General features: G+C 42.1%; 1 protein-coding gene across 4 annotated transcripts in view; it reads left to right on the top strand.

The window, feature by feature from the left end:
- Window positions 1-17,163, top strand: part of LOC138979896 (IQ domain-containing protein H-like) — a 32,518-nt gene extending 15,355 nt beyond the window's left edge. For 3 of the 4 annotated variants that reach the window (XM_070352688.1, XM_070352663.1, XM_070352680.1), the window contains 13 exons: window positions 174-282; window positions 633-860; window positions 1,250-1,400; window positions 6,477-6,652; window positions 6,985-7,257; window positions 7,927-8,115; window positions 8,654-8,774; window positions 9,387-9,661; window positions 11,236-11,418; window positions 12,650-12,775; window positions 13,083-13,144; window positions 13,843-13,951; window positions 14,415-17,163. In XM_070352688.1, coding sequence (XP_070208789.1) covers window positions 174-282; window positions 633-860; window positions 1,250-1,400; window positions 6,477-6,652; window positions 6,985-7,257; window positions 7,927-8,115; window positions 8,654-8,774; window positions 9,387-9,661; window positions 11,236-11,418; window positions 12,650-12,775; window positions 13,083-13,144; window positions 13,843-13,951; window positions 14,415-14,486 — 2,074 coding nt within the window. In that variant the 3' untranslated portion in view covers window positions 14,487-17,163. The remainder of the gene's footprint in view (window positions 1-173; window positions 283-632; window positions 861-1,249; window positions 1,401-6,476; window positions 6,653-6,984; window positions 7,258-7,926; window positions 8,116-8,653; window positions 8,775-9,386; window positions 9,662-11,235; window positions 11,419-12,649; window positions 12,776-13,082; window positions 13,145-13,842; window positions 13,952-14,414) is intronic. The other variant, XM_070352671.1, reaches the window with a different exon arrangement.
- Window positions 17,164-18,894: the final 1,731 nt, after the last annotated feature.

The following is an 18,894-nucleotide window of genomic DNA, read 5'->3' as shown; positions in this document are numbered from 1 at the left end:
GTTGTCTCAGTTTCCTGCTGACTGCATGCAGCTTGGCATTCATTGTTTTCTGAAGTATAACAAAAGATGCCTCCCAACAATAGTACTTACCATATGTATAGCTCTCTGAGATTGAATCAATTGAGCTAGTCCTAAAAATAACATGTCCCTTTTTCTCTGTTCTTTTCTCACAGACTGGCCGACCTGTCAGTGGAGTATGAGCTGGAGAAAGCACCGGGTCTTGATGAACTCCTGTCTGTCATCGTCAACAGGGAAGATGTGGAGGCCATCATCAACAAGCCGGTCAGTACTGATATCCCTTTGGTTTTAACAAACCAGGTCTAAAGGGAAAATGTTTTCAGTACAGTGGTACCTGCAATGTGTGACCCCTCCAATAACAGGACAACTCCTTTAAAGGACATCTTCTCGCATCCCTTTGTCCAATATCTGTACCAAAATATACCTGTCATGACAGGCCACATGCAATGTTTCAGTGGGAGTATATGTGCTGTATAGTAGTTTTAAACTTCGACTCTCAGGCCTTGTTAGTACTGTTCCTGCCTGCTACTTGATTTCACCCTTTTTTTGTTTTCCTCTCCCTGCATTGAATCAAACCAAACTGCACTTTTAACCCCATACCATGATAATTTCAGGGGAGACGATTCATGGGCCCCAACGGTTCACAAGTAGCTGCCACCCAAATCCAGTCGTCATGGCGAAGGTACCGTGATCGCTCTCAGTACCTGGAGTACAGGCGCCTGAAATGGGCAGCAGGCGTGATTGCCATCTCTTGGATCATGCACATCAAGATGGCCAAGATGAGGAAACAGCTCAGGGAAACCCGTGCTGTGCAACTGCAGAACTTCAAACTGCGAGCCAAGGTTGGAATAATGTGAACATTTGTGTTCCTTTTCCTTCTTTTATTGATTTTTGATGTTTTAGACAAAAACATATTGGGTTGAAACCTGGAGATCTCAATGAGATTAGCTGCAGAACATTGTTCAAACATGTCATCTAAGTTAAGTGCATGCACACAGTTGTCAGTTGATCTGTTCCATGAAGATATTCTTTTGGATCTTCGATTCTGTCACACACACACACTGTCTTTCTGGTTGAACAGATTTTCCCCTAAGGCTTTCAAGTGATAGAGCATCATATTTTCAGCTGTCTGAAAAACTTGTATTACATGTATGTGAATTTACTTTAGTGTTAAACAAGGACAGTTTGTTCCCAAGATGTACTATACCCCTCTGTTACTTTTTCTGTGCAGAAATTTTCATCATCATGGGACCGCATCAAGAATTCCAAGCGTCTCGTGATCCACATTCCATCTCTGGGTTTGACTCAGAAAATCAGGGACAGCATCAACGACTTTGGCATGCGTCAGAACACACAGATGGCCAGACTGTGCGACATTCAAGGTGACCACAATGTGTTTATGTTGGAAGGAAAATACTTAACTTTGAAATAATACATTTTACATCTGCAGTGTTCTCTGACTAAGAAAGCTATGGACAGTGCTACCTGTTAACAAAGGACACCTTAGGGACCTGTTACAAATGTTGCTATATTACCGGTGACCTGTCATGACAGGTATATATTGTTTTGGTCAGGATAATAGTCTAAGGGACTCCAGAAGATGTTCTTTCATGGGAGTGTCCACTCATCATAAAGACTGGGTGGCCGAGTGGTAACGCACTTGCGCTCGGAAGCGAGAGGTTGCGAGTTCGACCCTGGGTCAGGGCGTTAGCAATTTTCTCCCCCTTTTCCTAACGTAGGTGGTGGGTTCAAGTGCTAGTCTTTCGGATGAGACGAAAAACCGAGGTCCCTTCTTGTACACTACATTGGGGTGTGCACGTTAAAGATCCCACAATTAACAAAAGGATCTTTCCTGGCAAAATTGTATAGGCATAGATAAAAAAAATGTCCACCAATATACCCGTGTGACTTGGAATCATAGGCCGTGAAAAGTAGGATATGCGCCGAAATGGCTGCGATCTGCTGGTCGATGTGAATGCGTGATGTATTGTGTAAAAAATTCCATCTCACACAGCATAAATAGATCCCTGCGCCTTGAGTCCGAGTCTGGAGATACGCGGGCGATATAAGACTTCATATAACAAATCAGAGGGGCTTCACATCTCAGGTACCACTGTATGACCTTTAAAAATGTGAAGCAAATCAGTTCTTAATAGGAAGGAGTCGTGAAACAGAGGTTGATTTACACGATGTATGTAAAGACCCAATCTTGGAAAGCAGGATGGTGGTTGTTTTTTAACGTCCCTTCAACCGGTAGAGCTATGCAGGACTGTCGAAAGCTGGATGGTGGTTGTTTTTTAACGTCCCTTCAACCGGTAGAGCTATGCAGGACTGTCGAAAGCTGGATGGTGGTTGTTTTTTAACGTCCCTTCAACCGGTAGAGCTATGCAGGACTGTCGAAAGCTGGATGGTGGTTGTTTTTTAACGTCCCTTCAACCGGTAGAGCTATGCAGGACTGTCGAAAGCTGGATGGTGGTTGTTTTTTAACGTCCCTTCAACCGGTAGAGCTATGCAGGACTGTAGAAAGCTGGATGGTGGTTGTTTTTTAACGTCCCTTCAACCGGTAGAGCTATGCAGGACTGTCGAAAGCTGGATGATGGTTGTTTTTTAACGTCCCTTCAACCGGTAGAGCTATGCAGGACTGTCGAAAGCTGGATGGTGGTTGTTTTTTAACGTCCCTTCAACCGGTAGAGCTATGCAGGACTGTAGAAAGCTGGATGTTGGTTGTTTTTTAACGTCCCTTCAACCGGTAGAGCTATGCGGGACTGTAGAAAGCTGGATGATGGTTGTTTTTTAACGTCCCTTCAACCGGTAGAGCTATGCAGGACTGTAGAAAGCTGGATGATGGTTGTTTTTTAACGTCCCTTCAACCGGTAGAGCTATGCAGGACTGTAGAAAGCTGGATGATGGTTGTTTTTTAACGTCCCTTCAACCGGTAGAGCTATGCAGGACTGTCGAAAGCAGGATGGTGGTTGTTTTTTAACGTCCCTTCAACCGGTAGAGCTATGCAGGACTGTAGAAAGCTAGATGGTGGTTGTTTTTTAACGTCCCTTCAACCGGTAGAGCTATGCAGGACTGTCGAAAGCTGGATGATGGTTGTTTTTTAACGTCCCTTCAACCGGTAGAGCTATGCAGGACTGTAGAAAGCTGGATGGTGGTTGTTTTTTAACGTCCCTTCAACCGGTAGAGCTATGCAGGACTGTAGAAAGCTGGATGGTGGTTGTTTTTTAACGTCCCTTCAACCGGTAGAGCTATGCAGGACTGTAGAAAGCTGGATGGTGGTTGTTTTTTAACGTCCCTTCAACCGGTAGAGCTATGCAGGACTGTCGAAAGCTGGATGATGGTTGTTTTTTAACGTCCCTTCAACCGGTAGAGCTATGCAGGACTGTAGAAAGCTGGATGGTGGTTGTTTTTTAACGTCCCTTCAACCGGTAGAGCTATGCAGGACTGTAGAAAGCTGGATGGTGGTTGTTTTTTAACGTCCCTTCAACCGGTAGAGCTATGCAGGACTGTAGAAAGCTGGATGGTGGTTGTTTTTTAACGTCCCTTCAACCGGTAGAGCTATGCAGGACTGTAGAAAGCTGGATGGTGGTTGTTTTTTAACGTCCCTTCAACCGGTAGAGCTATGCAGGACTGTAGAAAGCTGGATGGTGGTTGTTTTTTAACGTCCCTTCAACCGGTAGAGCTATGCAGGACTGTCGAAGGCAGGATGATGGTTGTTTTTTAACGTCCCTTCAACCGGTAGAGCTATGCAGGACTGTAGAAAGCTGGATGATGGTTGTTTTTTAACGTCCCTTCAACCGGTAGAGCTATGCAGGACTGTCGAAAGCTGGATGATGGTTGTTTTTTAACGTCCCTTCAACCGGTAGAGCTATGCAGGACTGTCGAAAGCTGGATGATGGTTGTTTTTTAACGTCCCTTCAACCGGTAGAGCTATGCAGGACTGTAGAAAGCTGGATGATGGTTGTTTTTTAACATCCCTTCAACCGGTAGAGCTATGCAGGACTGTAGAAAGCTGGATGGTGGTTGTTTTTTAACGTCCCTTCAACCGGTAGAGCTATGCAGGACTGTAGAAAGCTGGATGATGGTTGTTTTTTAACGTCCCTTCAACCGGTAGAGCTATGCAGGACTGTAGAAAGCTGGATGATGGTTGTTTTTTAACGTCCCTTCAACCGGTAGAGCTATGCAGGACTGTAGAAAGCTGGATGATGGTTGTTTTTTAACGTCCCTTCAATCAACCGGTAGAGCTATGCGGGACTGTCGAAAGCAGGATGGTGGTTGTTTTTTAACGTCCCTTCAACCGGTAGAGCTATGCAGGACTGTCGAAGGCAGGATGGTGGTTGTTTTTTAACGTCCCTTCAACCGGTAGAGCTATGCAGGACTGTAGAAAGCTGGATGATGGTTGTTTTTTAACGTCCCTTCAACCGGTAGAGCTTTGCAGGACTGTAGAAAGCTGGATGATGGTTGTTTTTTAACGTCCCTTCAACCGGTAGAGCTATGCAGGACTGTAGAAAGCTGGATGATGGTTGTTTTTTAACGTCCCTTCAACCGGTAGAGCTATGCAGGACTGTAGAAAGCTGGATGGTGGTTGTTTTTTAACGTCCCTTCAACCGGTAGAGCTATGCAGGACTGTTGAAAGCTGGATGGTGGTTGTTTTTTAACGTCCCTTCAATCAACCGGTAGAGCTATGCAGGACTGTCGAAAGCTGGATGGTGGTTGTTTTTTAACGTCCCTTCAACCGGTAGAGCTATGCAGGACTGTCGAAAGCAGGATGGTGGTTGTTTTTTAACGTCCCTTCAACCGGTAGAGCTATGCAGGACTGTCGAAAGCAGGATGGTGGTTGTTTTTTAACGTCCCTTCAACCGGTAGAGCTATGCAGGACTGTCGAAAGCAGGATGGTGGTTGTTTTTTAACGTCCCTTCAACCGGTAGAGCTATGCGGGACTGTCGAAAGCAGGATGGTGGTTGTTTTTTAACGTCCCTTCAACCGGTAGAGCTATGCAGGACTGTCGAAGGCAGGATGGTGGTTGTTTTTTAACGTCCCTTCAACCGGTAGAGCTATGCAGGACTGTAGAAAGCTGGATGATGGTTGTTTTTTAACGTCCCTTCAACCGGTAGAGCTTTGCAGGACTGTAGAAAGCTGGATGATGGTTGTTTTTTAACGTCCCTTCAACCGGTAGAGCTATGCAGGACTGTAGAAAGCTGGATGATGGTTGTTTTTTAACGTCCCTTCAACCGGTAGAGCTATGCAGGACTGTAGAAAGCTGGATGGTGGTTGTTTTTTAACGTCCCTTCAACCGGTAGAGCTATGCAGGACTGTTGAAAGCTGGATGGTGGTTGTTTTTTAACGTCCCTTCAATCAACCGGTAGAGCTATGCAGGACTGTCGAAAGCTGGATGGTGGTTGTTTTTTAACGTCCCTTCAACCGGTAGAGCTATGCAGGACTGGGGAAAGCTGGATGGTGGTTGTTTTTTAACGTCCCTTCAACCGGTAGAGCTATGCAGGACTGTCGAAAGCTGGATGGTGGTTGTTTTTTAACGTCCCTTCAACCGGTAGAGCTATGCAGGACTGTCGAAAGCTGGATGGTGGTTGTTTTTTAAAGTCCCTTCAACCGGTAGAGCTATGCAGGACTGTAGAAAGCTGGATGGTGGTTGTTTTTTAACGTCCCTTCAACCGGTAGAGCTATGCAGGACTGTAGAAAGCTGGATGTTGGTTGTTTTTTAACGTCCCTTCAACCGGTAGAGCTATGCAGGACTGTCGAAAGCTGGATGATGGTTGTTTTTTAACGTCCCTTCAACCGGTAGAGCTATGCAGGACTGTAGAAAGCTGGATGATGGTTGTTTTTTAACGTCCCTTCAACCGGTAGAGCTATGCAGGACTGTAGAAAGCTGGATGTTGGTTGTTTTTTAACGTCCCTTCAACCGGTAGAGCTATGCAGGACTGTCGAAAGCTGGATGATGGTTGTTTTTTAACGTCCCTTCAACCGGTAGAGCTATGCAGGACTGTAGAAAGCTGGATGTTGGTTGTTTTTTAACGTCCCTTCAACCGGTAGTGCTATGCAGGACTGTAGAAAGCAGGATGGTGGTTGTTTTTTAACGTCCCTTCAACCGGTAGAGCTATGCAGGACTGTCGAAAGCAGGATGGTGGTTGTTTTTTAACGTCTCTTCAACCGGTAGAGCTATGCAGGACTGTCGAAAGCAGGATGGTGGTTGTTTTTTAACGTCCCTTCAACCGGTAGAGCTATGCAGGACTGTCGAAAGCTGGATGGTGGTTGTTTTTTAACGTCCCTTCAACCGGTAGAGCTATGCAGGACTGTCGAAAGCAGGATGGTGGTTGTTTTTTAACGTCCCTTCAACCGGTAGAGCTATGCAGGACTGTCGAAAGCAGGAGAAAAAGTCTGAAAATGGGGGGTCAGTCAACAAGTAAGCATAGATTTAACTGTAGATGTTGCCTCTGCAGATCCAAATGTGGATGTGATCTTTGTGTCACCTGTGCCACTAAGCGACGAGACACTGCAGTACTACACTAAACTGCTGGGTCTGTCTTCTGCTGTGGCGTCAGGAGAGGTCGAAGACCAATGCGACATGTCCGACAGATACAAGGTCCTGGTCCCTGAGGCCATCAAGAGTTTCCCAGTGAGTTGTCTGTCTGTCTGTCTGTCTGTCTGTCTGTCTGTCTGTCTGTCTATGCTGAACTGCGACACCAAAGCTTTTTGGTCTGTGACTTTTGTAAAAACAGAACTCATTCATGATGTCAAAAATGATGACAGGAAAAGATGTGTGCAAAGTGTTGAATTCATCCTTTTAGAATAGAACTTGGCAAATGAGAGCTTAGATATCAAATAAATATTACTTTGCGCTAAAATATCCACATAGAAGAGATCTTAATATGCCAATTGATCTGGCAAGTATTTACCAAACTCATTCTGTTTATAAAAAAGTAGAAAATAACCTCTCCTTTTTTCCAGACTCATCGTATGTGCCTGTCAACCATATTGAAGTACTCACCTTGCACACTGAAGCGCATCTCCAACTTGACCCGAGGGCGAGATGCCTACATCGTCACCGGAGTTCCTCACCGTGATGACCTGGCAGTCGCCGATTACCTGAACGTTCCCATCCTGTCTCCAGAGCCAGAAGTGTCTCACCTGTACTCTACAAAATCTGGCTGCAAGAGAATCTTCGCTTCTGCCAACGTTGACATTCCTCCGAGTGAATACGATGTGTACAGTTTGGGACAGGTGAGGAAAGAAGAAGGTGTGAGAGTGTGTGTGGGAGAGATGATGTGACAGATATAATATTGACAAGGGAAGGAGGGGGTGTGAGGATGATGTGAGTGGGATGAATAATTTTGGAATTTTGAATCCTTTGAGGCAAGTCAGTCTGAGATGGGAATATTTTGGGGCTGTTCATCATTGAACCAGTTCTAAGAGTTAGGTATGTGAAATATTAAGTGTACTGTTTTCTCAGTTACGATTGAAAGTCTTTAAAGTAAATATTTCAGATTGTCATCTGATCAGTGTAACAATGCTGGTAAGCAGTTAGATTCGATTGATATCATTGCAAAAGTAAACACAAAGTAACAAGTTTATCCCACTTCAGCATCAAGCTTTGAATCCAGTCACATATTTTGTGTGTGTGCTGAAACGAGTGGAGTAGTACAGTCAAACCTGTCGAGAACGACTTACCAAGTGACCAACCAAAAGTGGTCCTCACAGACAGGTGGTTGTTGTGGAAGGGTGAATTATATGGGGGAAAATCCTTGTTCGTGATCCTTTGAGGTGGTTGTAAGGGGCAGGTGGTTTTTACCAAGAAATGGTCGCCGAGGAAGGTTCGACTGTATGTATTCCCAATAACTGATGTGAAGCACTCCCTTTGAGTTAACACTTGAATCTGCATTGTTTCGACAGCTTTACGAATGCCTGGCACAGCTTGTGACGGAACATCTTAACGTCAAACGCTGGCTTTTCAAGCTAGATAATGAGTTTGACGGGCGGGGCATCGCATACTGCGATGTCACAGATCACCTCAAGTGTTTCCGCTGGGCACAGAAAGAAGCCAAGCGTTACGGTGACAAGTGGAACAAGAAGTGGGCACAGGTGAGATGAAAGCTGTTAAGAACATCTTCTTATTGTTGCTCAGAGGATAACAATGTGTGATTGGTGTCTTCAACACTTAACTGTTGATTTAGTAAAGACAGCAGTTAAATGTGTCAGTTAGTGGTGGCACAAAACTCCAGATAAAATGAGTGTACTTAAATAGGTCCGTTAGTTGGTTTCAGTAGTTATATAGTCAAAGTAAAAACATTAATGCTTGCTTTTTGCTCATATGGAAACATGTTGTGTGTTTTTTTTAACATATTCAGACAAGTACATATTGCAGCAGTACACCCTGCATGATATGCACATATGAGAGAGTCTTCTTTACCCAATACTTGTACCGCTGCAGTGGGCAAAATGTGTTCTTCCATGTACTTCTGAGAAAAAGAAAGCAACAACAAAAAATGATTCACTTGCAGATTTGCTAAACAATTTATCTGCATTCTGCAAAGAGATTTGGTCGATCACCATTTATATCATCCATGGCAGTGGTCCCATCATATCTTCATGGTACATCTAATTGTTTTGCCCTTCACAGGAAGCAGCCTACATCAAGATCCACGCAGAGATTCCAGACATTCTGATGGAACAAGCCAAACCCAGCAACACTCGTGTCTATGCAACGTGGCAGCATTTCCTGGTGGACTTCTTGTCGCAAGGTAGACATGGCTTACACCTAAGGAGGAGAGATGTAGGGGCTGTGAACTGAACGATTGAATGGGTTGATGAACTGAACGATTGAATGGGTTGATGAACTGAACGATTGAATGGGTTGATCAGCTCTGGTGCAAATTGCAAATATGTCGGTGTGTGATAACCAGCTTTTGAAGCTTTAACTGCTGAACGCTACAATGTACCATTGCACATGTTGCATACAGGCAAGCATGCCTTTGGTAGATATTAACAACATAGTTGGTTGTTTGGTTGCTTGATTGTTTGTTTGCTTGTTGGTTTCACAAAACTCGTGAAGAATCTTTAAAACTTCTCAATGGGGAGAGCGGTATATCTGGGAAGGCCATTTGAAATTAGAGAAAGCTAGGGAAGAAAAATTTCTTGTTTCAAATTACTTTTTTTACGCGATGGATATTTCAATCAAGGGTTTTATCAAGAATGTGACTGCTTTTAAAGAAAAACCAATCAAAGCAGACTTCTCACTACTTATTCACCAGTGCACCAAGTTTGTTAGAACTCTGCTTCAAATGGTATGGTCACAAATCTGTGTGTGATTGACAGATTTCTGTTTTTAATTCACTTGTACTTTCTTCGTCCAGGTGGAGTGATTGAAGCATGTCCACCAACTGAAAGCATTACCACCCTTACAGTAGACATGTTGATCGAACCAAACGGCCAGGTCGGTGTCGTCTGCTCAGGGGACCAGATTCACGCAGAGAGTCAGCTACAGAGCTGGGGCCTGTCCATTCCACAAGCCTCTGTGGAGCCAGCCATGCTGAGCGCCATGTGCAAGCTGATTGGTGAAGCCTGCAAGGCTCGGGGCATTGTGGGATACATCCAGACCGACTTTGTCACTTTCATTGACCCCACTACCGTGAGTGATGTTTGCAGTGGAGTTTGTTCTAAGAGTAATACCTAATATACTGGACTCGCAACGAAATATACAAACAAATGACAATGAACAACGTTTCGACCTAAAGGTCTTCAACAGGTTAAAAAAATGAAAACAACAATACAAATATGAAAACGACTTATCAGAGAAGATGGCGATGATGTCCTCCAAGCGCAAAAGAAGGGGAAAAGGGAGATAAATCAAAAAGAAAAACAAGTCGCGTAAGGCGAAAATACAATATTTAGTCAAGTAGCTGTGGAACTCACAGAATGAAACTGAACGCAATGCCATTTTACTCGTAGCATCGTCAGGCCACCGCTCATGGCAAAGGCAGTGAAATTGACAAGAAGAGCGGGGTAGTAGTTGCGCTAAGAAGGATAGCACGCTTTTCTGTACCTCTCTTTGTTTTAACTTTCTGAGCGTGTTTTTAATCCAAACATATCATATCTATATGTTTTTGGAATCAGGAACCGACAAGAAATAAGATGAAAGTGTTTTTAAATTGATTTGGACAATTTATTTTTGATAATTATTTTTATATATTTAATTTTCAGAGCTTGTTTTTAATCCGAATATAACATATTTATATGTTTTTGGAATCAGCAAATGATGGAAAATAAGATAAACGTAAATTTGGATCGTTTTATAAATTTTTATTTTTTTTTACAATTTTCCGATTTTTAATGACCAAAGTCATTAATTAATTTTTAAGCCACCACGCTGAAATGCAATACCGAAGTCCGGGCTTCGTCGAAGATTACTTGACCAAAATTTGAACCAATTTGGTTCAAAAATGAGGGCGTGACAGTGCCGCCTCAACTTTCACGAAAAGCCGGATATGACGTCATCAAAGACATTTATCAAAAAAATGAAAAAAACGTTCGGGGATTTCATACCCAGGAACTCTCATGTCAAATTTCATAAAGATCGGTCCAGTAGTTTAGTCTGAATCGCTCTACACACACACACACACACACACGCACACACGCACACACGCACATACACCACGACCCTCGTTTCGATTCCCCCTCGATGTTAAAATATTTAGTCAAAACTTGACTAAATATAATGAGCAATGAAAAATGAAACCATAAAGAAACAAATCAGAATAATAACGCTTGAAGGGCCTGAAGTTGAAAGAGAGAGAGAGAGAAGGAGAGAGAGTGAGAGAGAAAGAAAAAGAGAGAGAGAGAGAGAAGGAGAGAGAGAGAGAAAGAAAGAGAGAAAAAAAGAGAGAGAGAGAATTTGTTCTGTTTTTGTTGTTGTCATTGTTAGTGTCTGTGTTTGTTTGCTTATTTTGTCTGTTTGTCAAGACACTCCTTCATCTGATTTTTTAAGTGTAGACTGTTGAATACGTTAATATGCATGCGGTTGAAGCAGGGGGAACTGATTTCCCATAAACCTGCTTGTTACTCACAAGACTTTTTGTGTAACAGTAGCAGAGCTGACTCTAAACAAGCATTTGGAGATATCCTGTAATAACTCAACTTGACACGATGACCGCATTCAGTTGAGCTGACCCTGTCATGTGCATTGTGTGAATGTTACCGTTGCAGCTGGTACAACTGGTGTGGGCACTAGACCTGAGGCTGCACTACAGCGACAGCGTGGCCATGTTCCAGTTGACCCGCTACGTCACGCAAGGCCAGTTCAACGCCAAGGAGCACACCTTCACCGTCACGCCGCCCAAGACGCAGAAAAAACAGCGACGCAGGCGGTTGGCTGGCGTGGAAGAGGAGGTGAGGGATCTTGTATTTCTGCATTTTTGACTCACATGCGAAGCAAAAGTGAGTCTATGTACTCACCCGAGTCGTCCGTCCGGCCGGCCGGCCGGCCGGAAAACTTTAACGTTGGATATTTCTTGGACACTATTCAGTCTATCAGTACCAAATTTGGCAAGATGGTGTATGATGACAAGGCCCCAAAAAACATACATAGCATCTTGACCTTGCTTCAAGGTCAAGGTCGCAGGGGCCATAAATGTTGTCTAAAAAACAGCTATTTTTCCCATTTTTCCCATTTTCTCTGAAGTTTTTGAGATTGAATACCTCACCTATATATGATATATAGGGCAAAGTAAGCCCCATCTTTTGATACCAGTTTGGTTTACCTTGCTTCAAGGTCAAGGTCACAGGAGCTCTTCAAAGTTGGATTGTATACATATTTTGAAGTGACCTTGACCCTTAACTATGGAAGATAACTGTTTCAAACTTAAAAATTAGGTGGGGCACATGTTATGCTTTCATCATGAGACACATTTGGTCACATATGATCAAGGTCAAGGTCACTTTGACCCTTATGAAATGTGACCAAAATAAGGTAGTGAACCACTAAAAGTGACCATATCTCATGGTAGAAAGAGCCAATAAGCACCATTGTACTTCCTATGTCTTGAATTAACAGCTTTGTGTTGCATGACCTTGGATGACCTTGACCTTGGGTCAAGGTCACATGTATTTTGGTAGGAAAAATGTGTAAAGCAGTTCTTAGTGTATGATGTCATTGCTAAGTTTAGTTATTTGACCTTGACTCTGAAGGTCAAGGTCATGTAAAGGTCAAGCATGTGAGTCGTATGGGCTTTGCCCTTCTTGTTCTTTATTAATTTTACTGATCCAGTTCAGCAATCTAACAAAAAGATCACCTTGTTTCTGTATGAAAGCAGAAGAATGGTGACTGCGCGTGTGAGTGATAAATAAAACGACCAAAAAGTACTGTACTCACAGGTTAAAGAAGAATACAAAATGAATAACAGCAATGTTTCAACCCTAAGTTCTTCTAAGTCCAGTACTTTTGGGTCTTTTTATCTGTATGAAAGGTCATGTTTTAGTGACGCAGGCAAAACATTCATTAGATCATTGGCTACAATGTGTAATTAATAGAATTTTAGCAGAACGCAGAGTTGCCTTGTTATTGCAGGAAAGTTTAACGTCAGATTACAAATTCAGATTTCTGGCTTTCGTTTGTTTACAGCAGGAGCCAAGTGCTGGACGTTACTGTGTCATGTCGACGCGTTTGTTGCACACCAACTTGGCTGTGGTTCACTACAGTGTGTTCTTCCAGATGTGTCGCGCTCACGGCATTGGGTATGATATTAAGGTGAGCCTACATTTAGTCTCTGCCAGTCTCTTATCTTACTCACTCGATTTAATTTTCAACATTTTTACATTGTTTGTAGATCAGTCATCACAAGAGAGAAAGGGAGTGTGGTTTTTTTTGAGTGTGTGTGTGTGTGTCTGTGTGTGTGTGCATGCGTGCGTGTGTGTGTCTGTGCATGTTTGTGAGAGATATGACATGCCTTCGTAAAGCTAAGTGTAGGCTGAGCTATAAGTTTGAGATTTACTGATGACAAGAGCTGACAGGTCCAATTCATTTGTTCAATGCATTTTAATCTTGTGTTTGACAGGAGAAACAAGGAACAGTATTCACGCTGATAGACAGTTTCAACAGGGAAAGATTAGGAATGATGTGAGTATAATTGTTTTTGAGATTGCACTACTGGGTGATTTCTTTTGTGTGAAGGGGTGTGGTGTATCGAGTGTCATAATTCTATATGCTGAAAGATCAGTTTGAGCTTAGGTACATAAGTGTTACTCTTCCGGCTTTTGCCGGACTTCCGTTTTTTGAAAAAATCTGAAGCCGGAAATTCTGGTTTTCCGGGTTTTCAAAAAAAAAAAAAAAAAAAAAAGCTTCGTTTCGCTAAGTTGAAATAACGAGCAGCGGTTCCAGTCCGACTTTTGACACCGGTTCGCGTGCTTTCTCGGTTCGCTCCCTTGGATTTGCCACCATCTTGCTTATTATGATTTGGTTTCGTCGGTGTCCAGAAACTTTCTTTCAAACTTGACCCTTTTTTGATTTTTCCCAGTAACACCCATGTAGGTAGTTAGGATTACTGTCAAGAAAGTTTTGAAAAGACATATGTGCACTCACACATGGACACACACACGCGCACACACACACACACACACACTAACACATACACACTTGCGTGCACACACACAAACACACACACACCATTTTGTTTGAAGACTTTGATCTGGCTGTTTTTTTGTCTTCTAACAATCTGCGTCTGAATTCCAATAAGTGCACAAGACAAACCCTCATGTTCATACCACTTGTTGTGTGGTGGTTGTAAGGAAGGGTCTATTTTATTTTATTTTTCACAGCACTGTGGGAGATAACCTGCAGGGAGCACTGGCAACATTCGCTCGCAACCTGTCGGTGATTCACCAAGAAGTGTCCGCACCAAACATGCAGGGAATCTCCAACTTCAGGGTAAGCTGCATCTTTTATCTTTGATGTGTGTGTGCGTGGGTGTGTGGTTGTGTGTGTGTGTGTGGGGTATGTGTGTGTCTGTGTGTGGTTGTGTGCATGTGGTGTGTGTGCACGTGTGTGGTTGCGTGTGTGTGTGGGTATGTGGTTGTGTGTGTGTGTTTTGTTTGTATTACAACTTTTAAGTGCACAAAATTAAATCTATGTCTTGTCTGGATGCAGTGTTTATAAAGATGTGCAGCCTATCACATCAGTAGTTTAGTGTAATGCTTTTAATTGACATTTCTAGCTGTATAACACATTCCTTTTGTTTGTAAAAAAACAGATGAGTGAAACATTCATGGAATAGTTGGGTTTATTTGGGCAAATTGGTTACTGATGCGTGATCACTGTCAAGAAAAAGTTCCTTGCAGTTGATCTATTGAAGTTTCTGAGTCACAATATGCCTGTTATTTCCATGTTTCAGGGTGCCATTGACGACATTGAGGGTATTCTAGGTACCACGCTACAGAACGCAGAAGAGCTGGACGGAGAATAGGAGGATGAATGTAGTAGTGATTGTGCTTTACTGAGCTCCAATGTTCTTGACAAATTCTGTCCATTTCTTATCATCAGAGAGTGGGTTAAATAAAATAGGTTGCTCAATCACACACATTTTTCAGGTGAAATGATGTTATCACATTGATCATGTGGGAGAGTTTAAGTAAATTATTGCCAAATAAGTCCATCTGGTTGTATCTATTCCAGCATTTTTATCAAAACAAAGCCACAAACAACCGTTCTTGGAAAGTGAATCAGCCACTGCTGATTATTTGGTGGTGGAATTGTTTATGGGAACAGACCCCTTTGCTCATCATGACTTAATTGGCTTTTGTATTTAATTATTTTCTATAGATATTGCTCACTTCTTCTTCTTGTCGATCCTCTTTTACTCTCGGATTCCAGCTCTGAAGATGAAGCTGGTGTTCTTCTGTAGAGTCTCCACGGGTCCGTACAGTTTCTCTTGGAGGGGCGTCAAAACTGGGCCTGTGGACTGCAGTCTGTCTGTCAGGAGTGGGTAGATAAGAATGAATGAAGTTACCATTCCAGTAGTTGATCTTTGCTTCATACCTCGTAATGTAAAAACATTCGTTGTCTCCCCTTGCGAGCCACCATCACTGCCTGTGAAGAAGAGAGCAAGGCAATGGCGGTTCTGGTTTTGGAATTAAAATGTGGGAAATAGTGTTACATGTATTGATAATTATAAAATAAAAAGACCTAGTGGAGACATGACTGAATGTGGCTGTCTTTGATAATGGTTGCATGTTGTAATGATCCCAGATGCGAATTACATGCTGCAAGTTATTGTTGAAAAGGTTTATAATGTTATCCACATTTTGTATTTGGTATTACTTTTTATGTTCAGTACCTTAATTGTTTCCATTTGAAAGTAACTGCAAATTTATGCAGTTAAAAGTGTGTGTATCTAACAATCAGAAATCATCTTGCCAGTGTGTGGAATGCATAATCAGTTTCTGCGTGCAGAAAAAAACCAATCTTTCTTGCACTGTCTGTGCTAGAAGCCTTGCATTTTTGGGAACAGGCTTATATTGCTTGGATTCATAAATGCGGTGTGGCTTTAAATCTGCTTGTGGAACCGAATTACAACCTGCTAAATGCAGTTTTTGTAAAGCCTTCTTCAATTATTTTGCTTTGGTGTTGCTGCTATTGTTTTAAAATTTTTAACCCCTCCTGGTATGTTTGTGCCTGATAAATTTTGTTAGGACTGCTGGTGCGTATCTGTGATAACAGCTGGTCATCCTCTTTCAAGGACATCAACAATAATGTGACACTGTGCTTGTGTCATTTAATCAAACTGCTGAAGCATTTTAGATGGATTCATGGTACATGTTGACATTGATTTTCTGTTAATGAATCATCCATTTATGTACATTTTTGTTATCTTTTTAAACCTTTACAGTTATGTTTGTGAAAGTACCGGTAGTGACATTGATTTAAATGTGTTATAGATGCATGAGCATGCATTGTTTTACACTGCATTGACAAATATTAGAAACTATGCAGTCAGGTTATTTTGAGCTGTGATGTTGTGTAAATAAAACCAGTATGTATGACATGTCTTGTGTATCAAGTGCATTGTACTGTACATGTATATTTGGGTATTGCAATGAGTTTACATTTTTTGTTGTGGTGACAGTATTCTTTCACATTTCCTTTGGGTGAAAAGTTTAATCTTTTTGTCCCTTTGCTTGAATGGGATTTGGATACAGTGAAGAGAGTGAATGAAGATGTTGCAGAGATAATAAAGAAAGTGGTGGTGGCAGATGGGGGAAGGGGATATGGAGCGGTTAATGTGTCTGCCTATACTCCTGTTTGTGTGTGTGTGTGTGTTTGCGTGTGTGCGTGAACATGCAAGTGCATGTGTGTGTGTGTGTGTGTGTGTGCGTGCCTGTGTGTGTGTGTGTGTGTGTATGCACATACGCGTCTTGGTGCGTGTGTATCTGTGTTATGATTTTGTTGAACGTAGAATTAGAAGTTGACGTATTTGTCCTATGCATGGAATGTTATTCTCAGTCTTCTCCTAATCAGCATTTATGTGATATATGTTGTAGTTATTTATAGACTTCCCTGTATTAAAGCAATCAAAACTATGTACCTATGTAGTCTCCTCCTTCAAAGAGCTATATTAGCTTAGTGTACATCTCCTATTTTATTCTGTTGCATCAGCTATTTTTTGTTTTCAAAGAATAAAAGTGTGATGCTGAACATTCAGAGAGTCTGTTTTCAACTCGCATTTTACTTCCTCAAAAGCCTTACATTTCTAAAGCAGCATGAGGGCAGCTGTACTCTTTCTGCACGTCTGAGAAAAGAAAAAGACTGAAGAAATAAACCAAAGAACCAGAGCAGCATTGCATGTTACTTTTTCTCTTTCTCCGAATACTGCTCAAGTGTCATTGTATTCCAACAGTATTTCCAGTGGTATTGTTGATGTTTCCCCTCAGCTAACATAAAAAAAGCAATTGTTCGTATAATTGTTATGCAAAGTAAATAGAAAAATAAAGCTTTTACTGTCTTAATTTTAGATAGCATGGGAGTCTGGAAGGGTGGATATTTCATGAACTGCAATGGTTGCTTTTTTTTTATCGGGAACATTGGATTCGTATCAGTATTTTGTGTTGAACAAGTATTGAAATAAACATGTGTTGAACCTGTCATCTCTTTGTGTTGACTGTTACAGAGAATGTTTGTGTTCATTGGTGTCAGCAAGCGCAATTGTAGTGTGTATGCTTGTACATACACACAGACACACACACACGCACGCACTCACAGAGAGAGAGAGAGAGAAAGGGGGAGGGCATTAAAATCGTTTATGACAAAAAACTTGCATGCAAGAAAACGCAGAAATCGAAAACTAATAATGTATAATTTGTTTGTGTGTGTATGTGTGTTGTAACATATGTAGCAACCGAAATATTCCCCCTACATAACTCTGTAGTCACATATGCAAAACAGATGGATGAAGTGGTTGAAAGGTGTTATCTCATCTCCAATCTGTCATTGTAGCCTGACCCACACTTTCGAACATTGCTCCGTCCCCCATCATGCCCCCCCCCCCCCCCCCCCTCCATAACCTATTTAGGCAGGGAAAAAATAACGTTTATAAGTAACACGGGCTATGTACTCCAAGAATGTCAGTCACGTTTGTTTGGATTCTAAGAACACTATTACTAACGTAATCAAGATAGTACAATACAGCCTGCATGTATATCGTATGGGCATTCGGGCACAAGTCAGTGAACACGCGGTTTAACTTGACAAACTGCTACATAACAACGGGCTGTACTGGTCAGTTGCCTTTCATAGAATGACTATAATGGCTCTGTCCCCATGTTTTATCTTTGTTTATTTCTTATTTTCATGATTCAGAGTCCAAGCGGTTCAAATGATTATCGATCAGTCACCCTCTTTGAGCACTGCACTTTCAACACATAGATGACCTCCGATACGATGGTGGGCCTTTTTACTGACCTGTCCAAGGTTTAAATTGACCCATGGTAACGTATGCAGTACTTTTCCTTCAAGTCCAAACTTAGTGACAGCCGCTGATGTAAGATAGAATGGCAAACGCGTACAGACATACGATTCAGTGATCATTTATAAAATTATATGCCCCGCTGGCGGCTATCGCTGAAACACAGGCAAATGAAAACGAACATTGAGTTTCAAGATCTGCTTTCGTCTTTATCTTGTACTTAGTATATTTTGCATCGGTTCAAAACGTGTCCAGCCGCGCCCACCCTTTACGACACGTTTTTAATCAAATTTGACCTCGCATGTAGGCCTATAGTCTCTCCCGTGAAAACAGTTCTCACTATCTCCGATCTGCTCAGACCTAGCCTATTCTGACATGGGATACGATCATCTGTCCACTTTGACATTTAACAAAATATACGCAGAGTTGTGGTTTACATGTGTTATAAATTAATTCCGCAGATTGACACCAGTGGCTTTAAAGAAACTGATTCATAACAGAAATACCCCTCTGCACAGGAAGCAGCCAAGCTGTTGATTTTTGGTATGTAGGGGAGGGAGGGGTAGGGTGGGACAAAAAACTCCTTTTTTGGAATATCTCATTCAATACTAAAGACAACAAGTCGCGTAAGGCGAAAATACAATATTTAGTCAAGTAGCTGCCATTTTTCAGCAAGACCGTATACTCGTAGCATCGTCAGTCCACCGCTCATGGCAAAGGCAGTGAAATTGACAAGAAGAGCGGGGTAGTAGTTGCGCTAAGAAGGATAGCACGCTTTTCTGTACCTCTCTTTGTTTTAACTTTCTGAGCGTGTTTTTAATCCAAACATATCATATCTATATGTTTTTGGAATCAGGAACCGACAAGGAATAAGATGAAAGTGTTTTTAAATTGATTTGGACAATTTAATTTT

Source organism: Littorina saxatilis, linkage group LG1 (assembly GCF_037325665.1).
Source record: "Littorina saxatilis isolate snail1 linkage group LG1, US_GU_Lsax_2.0, whole genome shotgun sequence".
NCBI lineage: Eukaryota > Metazoa > Mollusca > Gastropoda > Littorinimorpha > Littorinidae > Littorina > Littorina saxatilis.
This window is presented reverse-complemented; position numbering and strand designations above follow the sequence as displayed.